Source organism: Platichthys flesus, chromosome 18 (assembly GCF_949316205.1).
Source record: "Platichthys flesus chromosome 18, fPlaFle2.1, whole genome shotgun sequence".
Lineage (NCBI taxonomy): Eukaryota > Metazoa > Chordata > Actinopteri > Pleuronectiformes > Pleuronectidae > Platichthys > Platichthys flesus.
In genome coordinates, this window is record NC_084962.1 from 11,629,161 (window position 1) to 11,650,042 (window position 20,882).

Consider the following 20,882-nt stretch of genomic DNA (forward strand, 5'->3'; position numbering starts at 1 on the left):
TGGTGCAGAGAGGTGAGGTTTCACTGCAGTTGCGACTAGTGATGAGGTCATCAACACTTTCCCAAGACTTCAGTGCACACACACATACACACACACACACACACACACACACGCACACACATACACACACACACACACATATATACTGATCGAATATAAGGACAAGATGAGGTAGTATGGAGCACATGCAGTAATTCATTTATATTGATTATTTACTGCTGAATTGATAAATTGATCATCAGAGAAATAATACCTGCAGCTATTTTATTATATTTATTTTTAGAAAGAAAATTACAAATTTATAATTATTAAAACTTGTAATTAATAATAAATAGGATCCAGCCTCTGAAATCAGATGATTTGCAGCCTTACAGTACATGACTGTAAAATGATTATCTTACGGTTTTGGACACATTTTATTTGACATTTCATATATTAAAAGATGTATTGATTATTTGACACAGATTAACCAGTATTGACAATAAGGCTTATTTACGGGTGCATCACAATTTATTCATACACGATCAATAGTTAATTCTTATGGGGTGCCGCATACTTTTTCAATGAGCAGACATGATGTGAAAACCAGAGACGAGTTTATGAAACACCAACGCCTGCCATCGCCTCCCAAGAGGAGCGAGAGAGTAAAGAGGGGGTGGGGGGGGGGGAAATAGACTAGGAGCAGAGACAGAATCCTTTCCTGCTGTTGACTGATGAAAAAGAAAATGATGGAAGAAGAGTGTTGAAGCACTCGAGCGCGAGGGATGAATAAAAAGGAGGAGTGGAGGCACAATCTGTAAAAGTTCTTAACTTTTATTGCCATGTACGGCCGGGATATTTTAGGACATCATGTTTGAAGTTACAGGGCTTGGCTCGATAATCTCAATAAAGCGCTGTTGATATTAAAACAGGGATCAGTGTTTTTAGTCTACAGCCGAGCACAATGGATGTTTAGCTGTAAATAGAAAAAAAAAAAGAGTGCACGGAGAGAGTTGATTTATAGTGTTTATCTTTTGTGCGTTCCCTCTTTTGCGCCAGCTCGCCTCGTCTCTCGCTCGTCCGCTGAAAGCTATATGTTTATACCTGTCAGTCTGACTGCGGGTTGCAGTCATGTGTGGCGATGCTATCTGCCCATAGCATTTACATGGACCGCTTCCAGACCGCCACACAGATGTGCACTCTCTCTTTTTTGCTCACATACACACACACACAAACACACACACAAACACATGTGTACACGCACACAGTGGTGAGACCGGCAGCCCGCATTTGTTTAATTCACCCTCAATCTCTGTCATTTCTCGCTTTGATGTCTCACACAAGAGCAAGAGTGTGACCAACCTGTGGGCAGCCTGAGTCAGGGCCCTCACACACAAACACACACAAACACACACACACACGAGGCACTGTTCGTACACAGACACACATACACACACACTGACTCAACATTAAACTGTCTTTCACCAAAGAACACGTCAGAGTGTGGGTTTGCGGCAGCAGTGATGAAGAGTCATGAGCGGGTGTTTTAGGTGGATTTTTTTTTCCCTGTGCACATGCATGAAAATGAATTGAAAACATTCACACCTCTCGCTGGCCATTAGTTGTTGCCACGGTCATAACCAAGAGAGATCGAATCAACAGCAAACATAGATATATAAAAAGGTAGAGTACTACATGAACACTTTAAACACGTACCTTCATCCTGTTCCTTTCTATATTTACTTTGACTTGCGGCCAATCACCCTCACACACTCTCAGGTTATTACACACTCACTCTCACTTTATCATTACCACCTTGTGTGCTGGTTGGTCCCAGTCATGCATGTGGAACACATTGTAAAAGTAAAGCATGCTGGCAGGCTGTGTGTTTGTATTGGAGCCCAGAAGTGACACACACACTCACAAACACACGTATACATATACAGACACACACTCTATAAAAGTGCAAACAGGCCCGCAGACAATGTCTAGCCGCCCCTGAGCACATGCCCATGTAAGCTAAGTGGCACGGAGAAGCTTGAAGTTTATGACTCAGTGTGTGTGTTTGTCACAGTGTCAGCGCGTGTCACCCAATGTGTTCATCCTCACGTCATAAATGGAGGTGGGACATTCCCAGCTGTGTGGGCGTATCGCTGTTGATCTGTTATCCATTCAAAAATCCCAGTTCATCCCATCTTCTCCCTCCTCTTCCTCCCTCCTGCAGGTCTATGGAAATGCAGGACCTAGCCAGTCCTCATAACCGCGTGGGAGTTGTGGATTCGACGGGCTCCAAGCTCGACAAGAACAGCCTCGGCAGCCCTTCCATCACCACCAATGGAACAGGAGGTGAGAAGGCAGGACGTGTTTGCTGCCACATTAATACAGTTGTTACAGTTTTACGGTTCAAAATAAAGTTTTACCGTCATGTTGCTCCTTTAAACTTACAGTATTTAGTTGGGGTTATTGGGTTGAGTCAATCAAAGTCAACCACTGAATAAGGTTGCATTCATTAAACAAAGATTTATACCACTTTCCGGTCTGTATAAATATGAAACCCCAGAGAGCAACAATACACGGACAGAAATACTTTAAAATAAGTTGTGGTTTTCGTTGACGAAAGTTGTTATTTCTGGAGTGGGACCCAGCAGAGCCCCCAGGAAGTCACAGGACACAGATAAGAAATAGTTTGGCACATAATCTTCCATAAACAAGCAGAGTGTATACAAAGATGGAAGACATGAAGGTTCCACAAAAGTGAAGCCAAATCATTCTGATAGCCCCCTGGTGGCTTGCTGCAGTACAGGTCATAAATTCAGCTTCCGCCATGTTAGTGGGTGGGACAGTGACAAAGTACAGGTCAAATCGATTTTTCTCAAAGACGGTTTCTGCCCTGATTGACAGCTGAGACTGACTCACGATTGGTCGAGCGCGTGTTTTCGGCGGGACCTCTGCGGCTCCACCCCCCTACCCCTCCCAACCCCCACCCCAATCGCTTCCGCACAGACTCTGTCTTTAAATGTGCAAGATGGACGTGTTCAATCTTTATATAGAGTCGTAAACAGCAACTTTTTACTTTTTAACTTTTTACTTAGCTCCTGGAAAGCGGATCAGCTCTCTGCAAGTGTTATTTGGACAAATCCACGTCTTCAACTGAAATAGCAACTCACTTTGGGCAAAGTATTAGATGAGTGTAATGTAACGAATTGAAACCAATTGCAAGAATCATCAGCCAGAACTTTTCCAACATGCAGAGATAAGAACTTTTCACATTCAAATGCACACACTTACACACATGTGTGCTGGCATGAACACTCGAGTTAACCACTGGAGAATGTGTGCAAACACACAGTGGAGCCCTCCTCCGCTAACACTTGCAAACTGTGTGTGTGTGTGTGCGTGTGTGTGTACGTGTGTGTATCTGTATATATGTTTGGGTGCGAGCCTAAAATCCCCCTGGAAACTATTTCCTCTACAAGAGCATTAAAGCCTCACCGCTCTCTTAGATGTCAACACCATCGATCCCTCTCCTCTCTTTTTCTTCCCTTTGTCCCACTCTCTCTCGCTCCGTTTCTCCTTTCTTTCCTCCGTCCGTCAGTCTCTTTCCTTCTTCTCATCTATCCCCCCCCTCCTGTCACCCGTGATGTGCCCCTCTCTCATTCTCTGTACTGGGGGTTTGTTCTTGATGGGGCGGTTTGATGTAACAGCGCTGGATGTAAGTGCTTTTGTTGAGGGCAGGGCTTTGATCTACTGCTGATTTAACAGGCTACGGGGGCCACTTTTAATAGTAATGGAATGGAAAAAGTGAGATTGCTGCATTCGGTCAACTTGATTTGTCAAAACAGAGTCGCGCACAGAAATAGCCGCGCTCGGAGAGGAGTTAACGGTGCATTCAGACCATATTAGAGCATGTTAAATCATTTCTTGATGAGCTCACAGTTAATGGTTAAAGCAGACAGTGCAGGATCTGCAAGCTCGCAGCCAAAACAAACGACATACCCAACATTCCCCTCACCTGACATCAGCCGGCTCTCCAGCCAGTGGGCCATCTCCATAGCAACTCATTTGTCTTCGTTAGGGCTCGTCCGATGGGTTGTATTGCTCCCCGGGAAGATTAATGAAGTTGTCCCGAATTAAACGGCGCCCTCTGATCGTAATGACGAGTCTTTATCATGTGCAGCAAGTGACGAGAAAATGAAATCAGATGTTGGATGTTAAAGGTGGTCGACAGATGTGTCATCTCTCATGTGTGATGAGAGATGACTGTTCTTTAAAGGACTAGTTTTGACGTTTTGGCAAATACTCTCATTCACTTCATTTGGATGAGAACTTTGATATCACTTTTATAACTGTTTGTTAAAGTAGCTTTAACCAGTAAACTATATTTACAGTGGATCCCTTGACTACTTCTAAGCTATTTATGCCACTTAAAGTCACTGACCATGGATTGTATGTAAAGATGGACGACATTATTTGAGGCTATAAAAACGGGGGGGGGGGGGGGGGGGGGACTCTGGTCCAAATGTGCAAAATGGCAGCCCTCGTATCTGGGGTATCTTAGCTTCATTTGGGTCATGGGAGAAAGTGGAGACGTGTCGTCCATCTTTGTGTACAGTTTATGTTAATGACCGACAGACAATTATCACCAGACGCTTTCAATAACCTCCCTGCTAAAGTTCCCTCTCACTACTCGTTCAGCAAAGGTTCAGCAGCATCAAGCTGTTGTTTTGAGCAAAAGAGTTAGCGACCAGCTGGTGAACATAGCAAAGCATTTAGCTGCTAAAGAACCAGATATTTCCCTCAGGAGCTGGTGGAGGGCAAAACGGGATTTTCCACCTTTCCTTTGGAAAACCAATGCAAAAATACAGCAAGTTGTGTTTTTTATATTTCAAGGTTAGGTATAGTGACTTTCTTTAGTATCTGCTAGTTCCTCATGTTGATGATGCTTAAATTCATGACCTTCTGAGTGAGTTGTCATATTTAGCTTCTCATCCGACCTTCAGCAAAAAGCGAATAAGTGTATTTTCCAAAATGTGAAACTGTTCAGTTAAAAACACCTTTCACGATACAAATATACTACGAGTGTTGAAAATGATCACCATGTCACATTTACCTGAGACACGCCAGGTCCTCGGTGTGTCGTATCCTCACAACCTTCCCACCTTGCACCCCTTTAGGTGAAAGTATGACCGTTCTAAACACGGCTGATTGGCTGTTGGGCTGCAGCAGCCCGCCCCTCGCCCCGGGCTCCAAGGACTATGGTACAGAGGAGCATGTGTGTGTGTAAATCCCAGGCCAGAAGTCAAATAAGCTGAATGCAAAAAAGTGATGGGTTCATACAGTTTAGGCTCGTCATACACGGGACGTTCTTGTGTCAGAATTGCTGTGATTTCTTTCGTTTGCTGTGCCGTGTTCTATTGTCTTTGGATTACAGTGTGAATTCATCACAATGGAGGTTTTTTTTTTTATAGATTCGCAGGGTTCCCACCAGTCAACACATTGGAGGGGATTTGACAAATTAGCTGGGGAGGTTACCTTGAATGATGACATTTTTAAAACTTACAATTTCAAATCTTTTTGGGATAAAAACAGACAAAAACAATAAAAAACCTTACAGGGATTGTGATGTTTGGACTTGGTTACACAAAGTCATTTGGAAACTGTGGGAACCCTGCACACAACATTTGCACCCGTACTTGAACTGCATGGTAGTTTCCTGCTCTGGACTCAATAAGGCTTTCTTTGTGTGTGATGGTACTTCCTTACCCGCCTCCCCTAACACCGATCCTTTCCCTCTTCCTTAAGTGAAAACAGAGCCTATGAACAACAACGATACAGTCACCACAACAGGCGACACAGCACTGGACACATACGCCGGCTCAGGTAACACACATATATAAACCTATTTGCTGCATACACACAAAGAGATTCCCACGTGTCAGACCTGTCGTCTCTGGGCTTTCTCGCTCTGTTTTCTCAGTCACACAAAACACACACAAACACCACCATCCGCTGCGGATCAGCGGTCGGCCCGCTGAAAGCTTTAATCCCATGAAGCATTGCCTGTCCTTGGATTGCGTCATCAAAGGCTGGCAGAGGGATGAAGGAGCGGGAGGGACAATTTTGCACTTGCCGTTTTTTTATAGACTCACACACGACCCCGTGATCCTTTCCACTGCGAGACACACACACAAACACACACACACACACACACACACACGCAGACACTGATCCGTGAAAACCATTAGGAAACACACAGCGAGGGTTAGAAAGCAGCGGGGTGTTTGTCAGCGTTGAGCTCTGACATCTCAATGACCACAAACAGACATTGTGTTTTACCATGAGGCCCACTCTGAGGGTTGCATGCACTACAGTGCTCTCTAAAGAGAAATAACTTGGCTCCCCGCCATTCAAAATGATTCAAATTGTGTTTACTGGAACAGGGTCTCAGCCCCGGCGAGCAGAGGGCCTTGAATTGTGCTGTTCAGGAGAGTTTTTTTGTGAAATGTGAAAGAAAACAGAGGATTGGAGTCGACACCATCCGTAACTCTGTTTTCTCCTTGTTGTTTCTGATCATTCTGCTGTTTTCAGTAATCACCAGCAGCGGATACAGCCCTCGCTCAGCCCACCAGTACTCGCCTCCCCTCTACCCGTCAAAGTAAGTCTGACTTACATACAACGGAGGGTTGCTTTCCGAGAATCCTTATCGGATATCTCGATTCAAATTTCACCCATTCACCCGCTAAAGCTCCTGTGTGCTATAATCTGCCCAGCACCTTCATCACCTCTCTGTCTCTCCGTCCTTCCCAGGCCCTACCCTCACATCCTCTCCACGCCCGCGGCCCCTCCTATGCCGACGTACGCCGGCCAACCCCAGTTCAGCAGCATGCAGCAGTCCTCCGTCTACACCGCTTACTCCCAGTCAGGCCAGGCCTATGGACTGTCCAGCTACGGTACCAACAAACACACACATGCACTGACTCACAGGGATATAGCTGAGCTAAACCCATTTTAGAAAATATAACTTGTTTTTTTAATCTATGTTAAATAGAAAAATATTTAAAGTGTCAGTATGTCTTTTTAAAACAACTTAATACAATAACAGAGACTTTACCTTTTTTCCTTATGCAGACAAAAACTATTTACATCTTTTATTCACATCCAAAGACAAAAACATAGCCTCCTCACACTTTTTTGTACAATATTCAATGTTTCTCCCTCGTCTTAGACCTCGGGGTGATGCTGCCGGGCATCAAGACGGAGAGCGGCCTGGCCCAGAGTCAGTCTCCTCTGCAGACAGGCCTCAGCTACAGCCCCGGCTTCACCACGCCCCAGCCTGGACAGACGGCATACTCGCCCTATCAGATGCCAGGTCTGTCGGCAACAACAAACCTGCACCACTTGTCACCTCAACTCAGAAAACACATGCATTCTGATGTTAATAAAGAAATTGGGGGGAATCGTCCAAGTTTTGAACTCCTGATGAAAAACGATCCGAACTTTTATTGTGCCGTGACTTTTACTCTCTTATCCCGCTCCAGGTTCCAGTTTCACCCCCTCCTCAGGCCTCTACACAACCAACAACTCAGTGTCCAACCCCGCCAACTACACTGCCACACAGCAGGTACGAGTCTGTGTGTGTGCGTGTGTCACTTTGCGTGCACGCAGGCTAGTCCATCAGCTTAAACCCTCAGCGTTCACTTTCCCAGGCCAATAAGAGCAGCTCATTTCCTAGGGGAGCTCTTGCCATAGCGGATCAACCACGTCACATGTTTGGTCTGAGTGGTCAAGCGGACGTCATTTTCCTCATTACGCCGGCTCACACAAAGGACCGGGGGTTTTGTGCCGAAGCAGTTGCGATAGCATTTCGAGACCAGAAGTGGTTTTGCAGTTGCACAAAACCCACACAACTTTCCTCGCTCGCGGCGGCTCTTAGAAATGAAATGTAATTACACTGTGACGTCGCAACGGGGGGAAAAACTAAGGAGAGAAACAGAGAATTAGTTCTTTGTGAAAGAGCATTTTGTTCTGAGTATTTCTCTTCGTCCTTATGATGAATTGTATTGTGGTAGTAAAATGCTTATAGGGGGATTTCAGTGTCCCACCATGATAGATGTGGCTGTTTACAGGAAGAAAGTCAAGCTTTGGCCCGTGTGGGTGGATTAAGGGGAATGGGATGTGTGTGTGTGTGTGTGTGTGTGTGTGTGTGTGTGTGTGTGTGTGTGTGTGTGTGTGTGTGTGTGTGTGTGTGTGTGTGTGTGTGTGTGTGTGTGTGTGTGTGTGTGTGTGTGCAAGTGTATGAGTTTAACAGAAAAAGAGAAAGCAAGCGTGACAGAAACTTTGAGTGACTGATTTAAAGCAAGTATGTGTACAGTTTGTTTGAAAAATGTACGTTTGCACACACACTTTGCTGACTACACACCAACTGTTTGTGTGTGTGTGTGTGTGTTTGTGCATTCATGTGGTGTGCTCCAGTTTATGGACTTTAAGGACTCGTACAGATGGACGTAGTGACAGGTTTAGAGAGCTGACTCGTAAAAGCGCCCATCTCCACTGGGTCTGTAAAAAGCAGCAACACAAGGATTTAATTGTTATAAAAAGATATAAAAATACAGAATGGAGGGAATAAAAGATTAGAGAAATGCGAGGGAACACTTGTAAAATCTTCAAAAGTCAGTCTGAACCTTTCCAGAAAAGTGAAACATCTCAGTTTCCCTGTTTCTTTCCTTCTTTGCTTCTAACTGATGTTATTCTCTGCAGGATTACCCCTCATATACGACGTTTGGCCAAAACCAGTACGCCCAGTATTATTCCGCCTCCACTTACGGGACCTATATGAGCTCCAACAGCGTGGACGGCACAGGCTCCACGGCGGCCTACCAGCTGCAGGATCCCGCCCCCGCCATGACCGGACAGGCCGCTGAACTTCACCCAGGTTTGTGCTAAACAGAAACACACAAAGACTAACAACTCTTCCGCCCCGAAATAAGCAAACAAAATCGTCAAAAGCTTTTCTCACCGCTCGCGTTGTGGCCCCAGCATCTTGGAAATAAACACCCCAGTTTTCTCGGTAACTGATTTCAACACCCTCTTTTCCACGCCTATGATGAAGCACAGGAAGTGACTTCAGGCCTGTAGCCACAGTTACCTGGCACCACGCTCGCTAATTGGAGAATCGGCGTGTGTTTACATTAGCCCGAGAGGTTTTTTGATTAGTGCCCAGTAATGTTGAAAATTGCACTTTCATGGACAAGTCGGAGAAAGTGGAGGAAAGAGAAAATAATAAAGAGCTAAAGTGCACCCATATGTGCAGAAATATGGCTTCATATTTTTTTCACATTTTTCTTCGGTTTGTCTTGGCTGTAATTCAGGAGGCCTGATTAAAGGAGCTTATCATTCTTCCTGTCACTGGCGCTCTGCCGCTCTCTGCCTTTCTCACTTTTTCTCTTTCTCTCTCTTTTTTTTTTTTTTTTGTTTTTACGCTCGGTATCTCTCTCTTTCGCTCGCTCACATGCTCCCCGTGTCTTTCTGTGTCTTTAGCCCACCTCCCTCCCTCCCCTGTTTCTCCACCTCCCTCTCTCCCTGATTGAGACATAACAATATGAGAGCTGAAGCTTAGAGTCTGGTTCTGGTTACCACACAGCAGTGGGAGCATATGGCATATGAGGGTGTGTGCGTGTGTTTGTGTGTGTGTGTGTGTAGGAGCAAAATTCTGTGTGTGTGTGTTCGTGCTCTGGCAGAATCTCGTATGTACGGTATCTTTTGCGAGAAGCGTCGGATTACCTCACTTTTTGCGAATCACCGCACAGTTCTGTCTTTCGCGTCCACCGTTAAATCTGCACATGTGCACGTGAATTTGCTCAAGCTCTCTCCCTGTCTGTCTTTACGTGGATCTGTGCTGCCAATTACCTTGAGTTATTAAACCTGACAAGATGGCTTATTAGTGTACAAAGTCTTGAGTTATTGCTTTTTTCCTGAAGTGGATACAACTCCCGAGCACCTGCGGGATCAGCAGCACCCACCGCATCATTACTGTCGCTTTAATGCAGCGAATCCGAGTGTGGTTTGTGATCGCCCGCATGCCCCAAGACAGATTTGTCAGTTTTAAAATGTCTTCAAATGTCCCGTATGTGTTTGCGTTCCCTCTCAGGGGACTTTGAGACGGTGCAGAGCCCCTCGACGCCCATCAAAGAGCTGGACGACCGGGCCTGCCGGAGTGGGGGGTCCAAGTCCCGGGGCAGGGGCCGCAAGAACAACCCGTCCCCTCCCCCTGATAGCGACCTGGAGGTAAAACAACACCCGCTGACAGAGCGTCCCTTACATTACCGACCAACTATTCCATTCATTCTGGGTGGATGTGTGGTATTCCCTCTGGTCCTCGTCCCCTCTGCTCACTAAGTCTCAAAATACGAGAGGGGAGAGGCTGATAAAGAGCGCGACCACCCAGGTCACTGTCCTCTAGAACTCTCGTGTGCATATGGATGTATCATTTCAGGGGAAAAAAAGCCTCCTTTAATGCGTCTGCTTTTCTTTTCTGCTCTCTTAGAGGGTGTTTGTGTGGGATCTGGACGAGACCATCATTGTCTTCCACTCTCTGCTCACCGGCTCCTACGCACAGAAATATGGAAAGGTAAGATCATCAGCGTGCCTTCACTGTCTGTCTGTGTTCACTGTGGAATCGACCCGACGCCGTCTCCATCCGTCGATCCATCTTCCTGTCAACCGTTGAGTCCCGGGTTACTGGTATAATGGGGATTAAATGAAGCTTGGTGAATCTTTCTCCGAGGGGCACAATCGTTGTTTTATAAGTGAAGCATCCAGTTGTCAAAAATCCCAAAAGGCGGTAACATGCCGCTCTACTGGTGCTGGGAGAGGCGATGCATCATCCTGTTACTGACCGGCCCAGGAGAGCATGTTGAGACGAGGGCATATTTCTCACTGGGAATTAGGAGTGACGGGGGCAGGAGTTCATCGCCTTTCACTTAATTTCTTTCTTTAAACGGCTCTCTGTCTGTCCAGCTGCCAAAGTCCGAACAAGACAAGAAGGGAGCAGATTAGAATGTTGCTGATGCACTCGTCCTGCTCGCCTCCAGTTATTGCCATGAGCTCACGACTATGAGCCTCACAATCACTCCTGCAGAGACTGACCTGTGGACTGTTTTCAGCCCCAGGCTTTGACTCACAGGCTGCATATCGTTCGCCGGCAGGAAGAGGTGCAAACATTACTCAGGGCTCTAAGAAGTATTTCCACGTCCTGTTCACACTTTTCAGATGTTTTTTTTTATGATCTCAGTCATATTTATATAACTTTCCTTGAGATATCGAAACAAGATCATCCACTAATGAACAAATATGATTTTGAACAGAGTACATTAATAATACAGTGATTTCTACAGGATCGAATAGAACTCATGTTTAAGTTCAAATACCATTATTATGAGAGCATATTTACCGGTGGGATGTTATGCAGTATATTTACTTCAGTACTGTTTTTAGGTAAATTTTTCATGTATCAGAACTTAAGTAGATGTTTTTTAAGGTACATTTACTCCAGTACATATATCGGCAAATATCTTAAATTTTTACTCCACTACATTTTTACAATGCATTATATTTTTGAAAGTAAAAGCGACAAGGAGATTGGTCCAATGACAACATTAACATTAGATAACCCCCCCGACCCTATCCCGCACAAACACACACACACCTCGGTATATTTTGTTTTAACCTCTTCCTGTTATTCTGGCCTTTATACAACAACCTCACAAAAAGCTTCCTTTTCCTTAGTACATTATTAACATTACATCAACTACCTCATGGAAGTTATGGACAATTTATGACAATGACCACATACATAATAAAATTATTAAAAGTCTTAAAATGTACTACTTATTTACAACTGAATTATTAAGTCCATGAATAATTTGACCATGCTTCCCTTGATTCAATCCCATTTTAACGTGCACATTATTTTACCTGGACTGGTTTTTGTTTCAAACTTCACTGTGGACTTATTAGCTGGTCTCACCTTCACTCATAACATCAACACTGTTTATAGTTTCCTTTATTTTAATGGCTCTTGGCGCTGATCTGGGATCATCCTATGTGGCCGGGGCTTCAGATTTTTATTGGGTGACGTCGTTTCCTGTGGGCCCCAGCATCGCCACCATTCTGCCTGTGCGGGCTTTTGCGTCCGTTCCGACGTGTTGTTTTGGCAGAGGAACAAAAACTGGCCCCGCACACACACACACACACAGAAACACACACACACACACACACACACACACACAATAGCACAATCGGAACATAGGGTTTTTCACAGAAAGGGCTTGTGGGCACTGATGCACAACTGAGTTACTTTGTACTTGGGGGAATTTAATGTTTGGCTGTTCAGATTTAATGGGTTTTATAAAGGCCCTAGTGTATTGTAAAACTGTGTGTGTGTGTGTGTTTGTGTGTGGTCCAGGTAATGGTCCTTATAACGTAGGTGAAGACATATTTTAAGGTTAGGTTGAGATTAGGTTTAGGTTAAGTTTAGGTTTAGGGTTAGGTTAGGAAAAGGTTTGCCCCCTGAAGACATGTCGACACAACGCCGTGTGTATGTGTGAGTGTAGTACTATACACCATAAGTTGTGCGTTTCTTTTTACTTGCAAACTGATTCTAAATAAGTTGTTTTCATTCCTTGAAATATATGTTGGAGCATTTCTTTCTACCTCGTTTGCTGCCGCTGACCTGAAGAAGTGGAGTAGCAGCTGTGTCTGTTCACACCTCTCCAAAAATAGTGTTTACACTGTTGACATAGCAACCACGAGGAGCTATCTGAGGACATGTCTCTTCTCCGTGATGTTCTCCGTGAATACACACATGGACGTGTTTCTTTACCGCACACAGACACAAACTACCCGAGTTGTTGTAACCATTCGCGATAATGTTCACATCAACGTGAAGTGTCGAGTTTCCCGAGCTCGGCTGATAATAGCTGAGGTGGAGAGAGGAATTGTTTTGCAGGGCGACCCTCGCCAGACCAAAGTAATATTTTCAATTCTCCCTATTTGATTTAACTTGTCTGGCAAAGTGTTGCAGTTAAAAGCCACCTCAGCCTTTCTGGAGCCCTGAGCGCGGCCAAGTTCAACCGTGTGGAGGGAGCGAACACATTTCAGCTGCGAGTGTTTTGACAAACGTGGATTTGTCCGTAACTCTCCTCTGGCCGGCCGCCAGCCTAATCATTACCTGAGAGACAAAGCTAAGTGCCTCCTGTCTGTGTGACTGACAGAAAAAGCAGGGAGTGAACCACAGTCACAATTGCTCCTGTCACTATTAGCGGCTGTTAACTTGTGGAGAGCCGTACGCACTTCACAGCTTTCAACTTTATGGTTCAATCACTTTTTTTTGGCACTTTCACTCTCAGGAATGCCGATCATCTCTTTCTCCCCCTCTCTTTCTGTGTGTGTGTGTCTGTGTGTGTGTGTGTGTGCCCTCTTCACTCACTTTCACTCTCCTTCCTGTTAGTGTCTTTCTATTCTGGTCGTCTGATGGCGTCAGCGAATCGCAGGGCTAGCTGTCGACCCTCGCTGACCTATCACAGATGATGGTTTTTGCAGCTGAGCCCCGGGGCTGGCAGAATAGGCCACGTTCTCCCAAACACACACACACACACACACACACACACACACACACACACACACACACACACACACACACACACACACACACACACTAACCACTCACATACCACATATCAGTCCCTTGGAGGGAACCTACTTTCTGCAATACACACAGATGAAGACAGACACTCTTCCTCTCACCCCCCACAAACACAACCCCCTACCAAGCATGAGGAATGTTGATGGGACAGAACAAGTGCAACCTGTCTGTCAGCATCTGCTGTGATGAGTGGAGTGTACCAACTCTGCAAGTTGGGGGGGCGCACAAGGATCGGGAAGTTGAATTGGGAAGACCCGAAATGATTTTGTTGTTATTTTCGCATTTAAGAAATCTATTAAGTCTGGAAGAGGGTCAAAGGATATGGTGAGGATTGGTCATCAAGGTAACGTCATGCTGATGATATCTTCTTCCCCGGACAGGACCCTCCCATGGCTGTCACGTTGGGTTTGAGGATGGAGGAGATGATCTTCAACTTGGCCGACACACACTTATTCTTCAATGACCTGGAGGTGAGAGAGCAGACGTCAGCAGACACACATCAACACACACATTTAGACAGAATCAAGGCTTAAATTATTACATTTTGCCACAAACAACAACAACACCAGTTTCTTAAAACTCGCTGTCGTTCAGTGAAATACTACTGCTGCCCTCTAGTGGTGTGAATGTGGTAACACCCACATGCTGTTATGCAATGGCAATATTATTTATATAAAATATTTTATATTTAAATTTAAGTATGTCTTTGTGTCATTATTCTTATTATATGTGCTCAATTGATCAATAAATCCATCATATGTTTAACTTATGTTTTTTTTGTGTAAACAGGAATGTGATCAGGTACACATTGATGATGTGTCATCAGATGACAATGGCCAGGACTTAAGGTGAGAAATAGAAACAGCTGACTATGTTTATTTATTGTTTTTTATTTTTCTTGGTTTACCTCATTCTTATCTTTTTCTTTGTTTTAAAGATCATGTTGATTTTCCTTATTTTATCCTTCACTATGTAAAGTGCTTTTGAGGGGTTTGAAAAGCGCTATGTAAATGCAATTTATTAATATTATTATAAACTTAGAAATGTCTATATATTTATATTTGCAACTCTTATTTTTGCTGAAGTAATATTTAATCAATTAATTAAATTAAAATGTGAATATTTTACTCAAGCCTTCAAAGTGTAATGCATTCAGAAGTTGTGTTCTTATAATACTGAATCACAAAAACAAAATAACAACTTGAACTTTTTTGTTCTACCAGAGCAGATTTTTCAAATAAAACATATCATTATTATTGACAGTACTTACAGTTTTGCAACTGATGGCTTCCATGCAGCTGCAACCAGCGCTAACCTGTGCCTGGCTACGGGCGTCCGCGGCGGGGTCGACTGGATGAGGAAACTGGCCTTCCGCTACCGACGGGTCAAAGAGATGTATAGCACGTACAAAAACAATGTGGGGGGTAAGACAGTCAGACAGGAGCTCACTGGATACCATGTTTGTTTATGTAGCGTCCGATAAAAGAGAGCAAGTGCCGAAAATACTAAAAAATTGTGTTTTTATTCAGTTGATTCTCACTACAGCTGCTTTGGTTGCAGGTTAAGTGACATTTTAAGACCAAAATGAATGAAATGTAAGACCAATGTCAAGCACTACAAATATGAAGAAATACCAGAGTCTTAGAATTACTTACATTTCCCCATAATTGAAGATAAAGAGAAGTATAGCAGCTAAACATCACATTATCTGTCAAGCAAGAGCCAGAGACAGAAGGTGTCTATAGTCTTTCCCACAGACCAGATAAGAGTACTGAGATACTTTTGACTGAGGGCGAATCAGTTCCACGTTGGCCTGACTTATTTTAAGTTTTATTCCAGCATGCTAATATCTGTATCATTGAGAAAGAACTACAACACAAAGACTAATCTAAGTACTGTTCAAGACTTAATATTTTAACGTATTTAAGATTTTCTAAGACCTAAAATTCAGATATTTGAATTTTAGACTTTTTCGGAGCCCAGATAAAACCCAAGTCATATATCTAATACATAGTATGTACACTATGTACATACAAATGTATTAAATGACAAAATGTTTAAGTTTTAATTCAACCAATTTCCTGAAAGGAAATTTGATCTATATGTATATTGTGTTTCCTCAAGTGATTTACAGTGGAACTGTGACAGAAAACACCAAAGCCAATAGACTCACATCACAAAGTCTTCATGTAGGTCTTACCCTAGTGTATTCCAGTTATAGGACAGGGGAGGACATACATGTTGATAATTTCCTGAACTCTACTGTCCTGCTTTGTGTGCTTTCATTCCTGTTGCTCCGGGGATTAAATGAGTCAGTGCTGTGTTTCAGGGCTGCTCGGCCCCGCCAAGAGAGACGCCTGGCTGCAGCTCAGAGCGGAGGTGGAGGCTCTGACCGACTCCTGGCTCACCCACGCACTCAAGTCCTTGTCCATCATCAGCTCCAGGTGCCAGTTCGCGTTGCATTTGCTGTATTCTTTCAACTGTGCAACTGTACACAGAGTGTGAAACCGTCCGTCAGCATCAGACGTTGATTAATGATCCATTTATCCGTTATCTATCCTTTCTTTACGCGGCCTGTTCCCTCTGTTCCTCTCTGTCCCGCAGGAGTAACTGTGTAAACGTGCTGGTGACCACGACGCAGCTCATACCAGCTCTGGCTAAAGTTCTCTTATATAGTCTGGGATCTGTTTTCCCTGTCGAGAATATTTACAGCGCAACCAAAATAGGTAAGACTATAGCGCACAACCACACCATCAATCATAAGCCAATAATCAAATGCATAAATATACATTCCAAACATCAGTGGAAATAACACAGTAATAACGTGGAAAGGAGCTATTAGATTGTATTTGTGTTTATATATTTAATTGTATGATATGTTAACGCTTCTAGAGTCAGATGTGTTTTGTTGGTTATGCATTATTTTGATGTTTCACCTCATCTACTCCATGTGTGACTGATATCCTGTTGCCCGTCCAGATATTTAACTTATGGCTTTAGATTGGCTCAGGTTCACCGAGCGGTTGGCCGGGGATGTTTCGAGTTATAGTGTGTGTGTGTGTGTGTGTGTGTGTGTGAGCGGGAGAAAGGGGGGAAAGCAAATCTTTGTCTATGCAGTGTCGATTTTCAGATTTGAGTCTATGAAAATTCCCAATGATTTATTTATATTGTATAACTAGAATCTTATTAACTGTTACTCTTTTAATTAACCTAACTTGTTGAGGGCCCAGGGAAGTACAGTGTGGAATTTGATTTGATTTGTATTATATCCGAACTGTGGACTAATTTGATCACCACAGAACTACAGCTGTGGTCGACAACTGGGCCAAACCCTGTGTCAGAAATACCACCAGTTCATTTTGACATTTTGGTTATTTACAGGTGTGGCAGTATTGATCTCTGTCATGGCAGCACCTTTCATATAATCACTTCCTCTGTAGAAAGTTGCCTTCAAGGTAAAAGCACAAAGTCCATTTTTTTGCTGCAAGGCTTTATGCTGTGCTGAATCACAGAGCTTTTATTTCCAGAGGTTGTGAGCTTTAGTCTGTAGTTATGTTGGTTCCTCAACAGATCTCTGAAATAGCCAACATGCAATATATACAAAAATATAAAATAATTATAATTTAAATATTATTACATATAGAAGCCACACGTGTAATGAAGCCATATAAGAAATTGACGTTTGACTATAAAATCTTCATCGCAGATAAACCAGGTAGGATGAACACTAAATTTTCTAACTTGAGAAAGAGGGAGGTTTAGAACAGACACTGCACTACTTTTATTGAAGTAGTGATTGGACAAAATAAGTGGAATTTATGCATGTATATAAAATACTGCTGTTGTCGACCTTGCAAATGAGCACTCAGGGTTTGAGGCCATTCTGAATCTTGCTTCGTCTGATCCAAGACTTAATTCTTACAGCACCTAAACTTAACATCTGCTCACCTCACATAATCCTGACCTGTCCTCGAACAACTCTTTGACACCCATGGGACGGTGAAGGCCGGACGCCCACGTTCTGAACGCACTCTGTGAGCCCGAACCTTAGCCGGTTACGCCAATGTACCGCAGTTGTGGCCAGCTTTAAATTATATTATAACTGAGCATCAAGTCTGAACACAGGAAACAAAACAACACTGGATCAGGGGCTGTGCAGAGCCAAAACATTCAGGGAAGAAAAACTCAAGCCAAGTGTGTATGCGTGTGTGTGTGTCTGTGTGTGTGTGTGTGTGTGTGTGTTTAAACACTTATGTTACACCCAATTCAACCGCACGCTGCCTTGATTCAAACGGACCTGGCGGTGTGGTTGCCATGACAACCACCTGGGGTTTTAGACACAGATGCCGTCTCCCTCACATTCCTGGAAGCATCACTTTGCATATGGAGTTACTTTATCTGCGTTCGATATCATGTGTATTTGTGTTGGGGGGGCGTGGGGGGGGGGGGGGGGCTCTCTGACATCACTCACTGGCCCATCCTCTCCTCGTGTTGTCATGGCAACCAGGCTGATTATATTTACCTGGGATGACAGTGGGGAGGCAGCCCAGTCAGGAGCGATCAAAGTGCTCGATGTGTTGTGGGGATCTGGTGTTGTTGTGTTTTTCTCATGTGTTGCACGCAGCTCTGCCTCTTCCTGTCTTTCATTTCCATCCAAACAACAAAGATCAAAAAAAAAAAAAGAAAAAACTGTGAAAGCCATTTGTTTGTCTCCAGGCAAAGAGAGCTGTTTTGAGCGTATAGTCTCCCGCTTTGGCACTAACATTACATATGTTGTGATTGGCGATGGGAAGGACGAGGAGCATGCAGCCAGCCAGGTAAACAAACCACTTCCTGAACTCTGACCCCTCTGACCATGTGATTCCTCCCCCCCCCTCCTTCCTCCCCCCTTGTTTATTTGTTTTCTTGCAGGAAAAGAGAGTTGCTTTGAACGCATAATGCAAAGGTTTGGCAGGAAAGTAGTGTATGTTGTTATTGGGGACGGTGTGGAAGAGGAGCAGGCGGCCAAAAAGGTAATGGACCCGCAACCTCACCGTGAACCCCCTCCCCCCGCCTTCTCCACACAGTGTGAGCTCTGATTGGACGACGCCTGCCTTTCTTTGCTGTAGCAGTTTTGCTGTTTGATCGTTCACTTTCTTTCGGAAAACTTTTGATCGCAAGTGTTAAAAGTGAAAATGTGAGATTGAAGCCTGGCTTAAACTGGACATTTTGCGCCGGAAGATTTACTGGAAAAAGAAAATCTAAATTAATAGATTCGCATTCTGTGTTTCTAAATTCAGTTTGATTTTCGTCATGCTCGATTGAAGCCGAAAAAATGAATGGACGCACAAATGTACACAGCGATTAAGCTTTGGGCAATCTCACTGGTTTAGAGCCATCACGCTGGTTGGAATCCAGCTGTGTGTGGAGTCTGGGTATTGTAGTTCATGTGGGTGAAAAGTTATATCACGAGAAAGCAGATTACAAGGAGTGATATACTGAGAGATGTCGAATCCTATTTCTTCTCCAGCTTTGTGTTTCATTCATAATGTTGGGTGCTGGGACGGTTAAAGGAATAGTTTGACATTTCTGGAAATACTCTTATTATTAATGAGCGTTTTTCGGACAAATGCCGAGCCGTTCCTTTACGCCTTTAGGATTGCATGGATTTTGTCTGCAGTGCTTCTGCAAAGCAAGCAGCTACAAGCTACTGTAGCGTAGCTTGCATGATATGAGGTGGTGGTGTGCGTTGAATTGTAACGACAGTGCTGCTGGTTTTTAATGATGCGCGTGTGTGTGTGTCTCTCTCCACAGCACAACATGCCTTTCTGGAGGATATCCAGTCACTCTGACCTGCTCGCGTTACACCAAGCACTGGAGTTTGAGTACCTGTAGCTATTATAAGCAATATGGACTCAAGCGATGTCATCATGGACATTGGTCAGCCAGGCAGCAACCCCCCCCCCCCCCCCCCCTTCTTTTGTATAACTATTTAAGAACAAACAATACACTGCAACTGTTGTGAATTTTTTTTTCAACATCTGGATTTACACACTCTGAACGGTCTTAAGAAGCAAAGTAGAGGAGAAAGGAGGTTAATGAGAGGACAGTGGGGTTAAGAGATGACTCGGCTGGAAGCCCTCCTCCGGCCCTGAAGCTGAGGACGGACCTCCGCGTGCACAGGCTGAAGACCTCCCCTGGCCTGGGAGGATGTTTGGTTTGTTCCAGACAACCCAGGCTAGTTTCAGGACTGTCGTGGTCACCTGGGGTTAAACCATCCTCTCTCGATGAGGGTGTCTCTATACAGACAGCAATTTGTGTGCAGGGATAACTGCTTTGTGATTATTTTTTCTTTTTCCCTTTGGTATAATCACAACGCAACAATGCAGTCTGTGCAAGAAAACGTGTAAATTATTAACATTAAAACTTAAAGGGCAGTGGTGGATGCTTTTGTCATGGAATATAAATATGTTTTGGGGTCTTGTTTTTTTTTTTGCCTCTGGATTTTTTGTAATTTTTCCTTTTTTGAGAAACTGAGAATGTGCGTAATGATGTGTTGTGCCTTAATGTGTTTGAATGTCTTTTCTTTATTCACAAATGTCTATGTATGTAGATATAAAGGAGAAACATTATCCAAATGACCTATATGCATCTTGTCTTCCCTAATGAAATGTAACACTGGTGCAGTACTCCATAATGCTGAATCCAGTGCGTTTTTGTAATTACCTTAAAGACAGTACTCTACACACAATCGTCTTATGAGATCCCGCAGAAAAATCCTGTCTCTTCACCCGCATGAAGCACACCCAGTCCGGAGGCTAGACACATTTTCTGTCCGTTTCAAGGATCTCACAGATTTGAAATATTTATATATATTTAATATGAACAAGTGATAAGTGCTATAATAAAAAAAAAAAAAAGGTAGCCCACTTTTATAAACTCTTATGAAACATGACATTGAGAGTATCCATGAACAAGAGTGAGGTGAAATATGAGTCACCTCTTTTGGATATTTTTAAAATAAAAATTGGCAAGTAATGAGTGCTATAATAAAAATGTAGCCTCATTTACCTTTACTTCTCAAATATTCTACAAAAAAAAAAAAAAAAAAAAAAAAAAAAATCGCCTGAAACTTGACATGGTAACAGTTAGGGGAAGAATAGTTGCAGCCAAATCCAACACAATTGAATTAACAGTTGACTTCTTTAAACTAAATACCCCA

General features: G+C 43.6%; 1 protein-coding gene across 8 annotated transcripts in view; it reads left to right on the forward strand.

Moving 5' to 3' along the window:
• Positions 1-20,301, forward strand: part of eya4 (EYA transcriptional coactivator and phosphatase 4) — a 43,700-nt gene extending 23,399 nt beyond the window's left edge. For 2 of the 8 annotated variants that reach the window (XM_062411869.1, XM_062411873.1), the window contains 17 exons: positions 2,204-2,325; positions 5,154-5,237; positions 5,782-5,859; positions 6,568-6,634; positions 6,787-6,929; positions 7,205-7,348; positions 7,518-7,600; positions 8,737-8,911; positions 10,127-10,263; positions 10,523-10,606; positions 14,062-14,151; positions 14,471-14,529; positions 14,945-15,105; positions 16,011-16,125; positions 16,286-16,407; positions 18,593-18,693; positions 19,475-20,301. In XM_062411869.1, the coding sequence (XP_062267853.1) occupies positions 2,204-2,325; positions 5,154-5,237; positions 5,782-5,859; positions 6,568-6,634; positions 6,787-6,929; positions 7,205-7,348; positions 7,518-7,600; positions 8,737-8,911; positions 10,127-10,263; positions 10,523-10,606; positions 14,062-14,151; positions 14,471-14,529; positions 14,945-15,105; positions 16,011-16,125; positions 16,286-16,407; positions 18,593-18,693; positions 19,475-19,555 (1,846 nt within the window). In that variant the 3' untranslated portion in view covers positions 19,556-20,301. Of the gene's footprint in view, positions 1-2,203; positions 2,326-5,153; positions 5,238-5,781; positions 5,860-6,567; positions 6,635-6,786; positions 6,930-7,204; positions 7,349-7,517; positions 7,601-8,736; positions 8,912-10,126; positions 10,264-10,522; positions 10,607-14,061; positions 14,152-14,470; positions 14,530-14,944; positions 15,106-16,010; positions 16,126-16,285; positions 16,408-18,397; positions 18,499-18,592; positions 18,694-19,474 lie in introns of those variants that run through there. The other 6 variants (XM_062411870.1, XM_062411871.1, XM_062411872.1 and 3 more) reach the window with 6 other exon arrangements.
• The last annotated feature ends 581 nt before the right edge of the window (positions 20,302-20,882 follow it).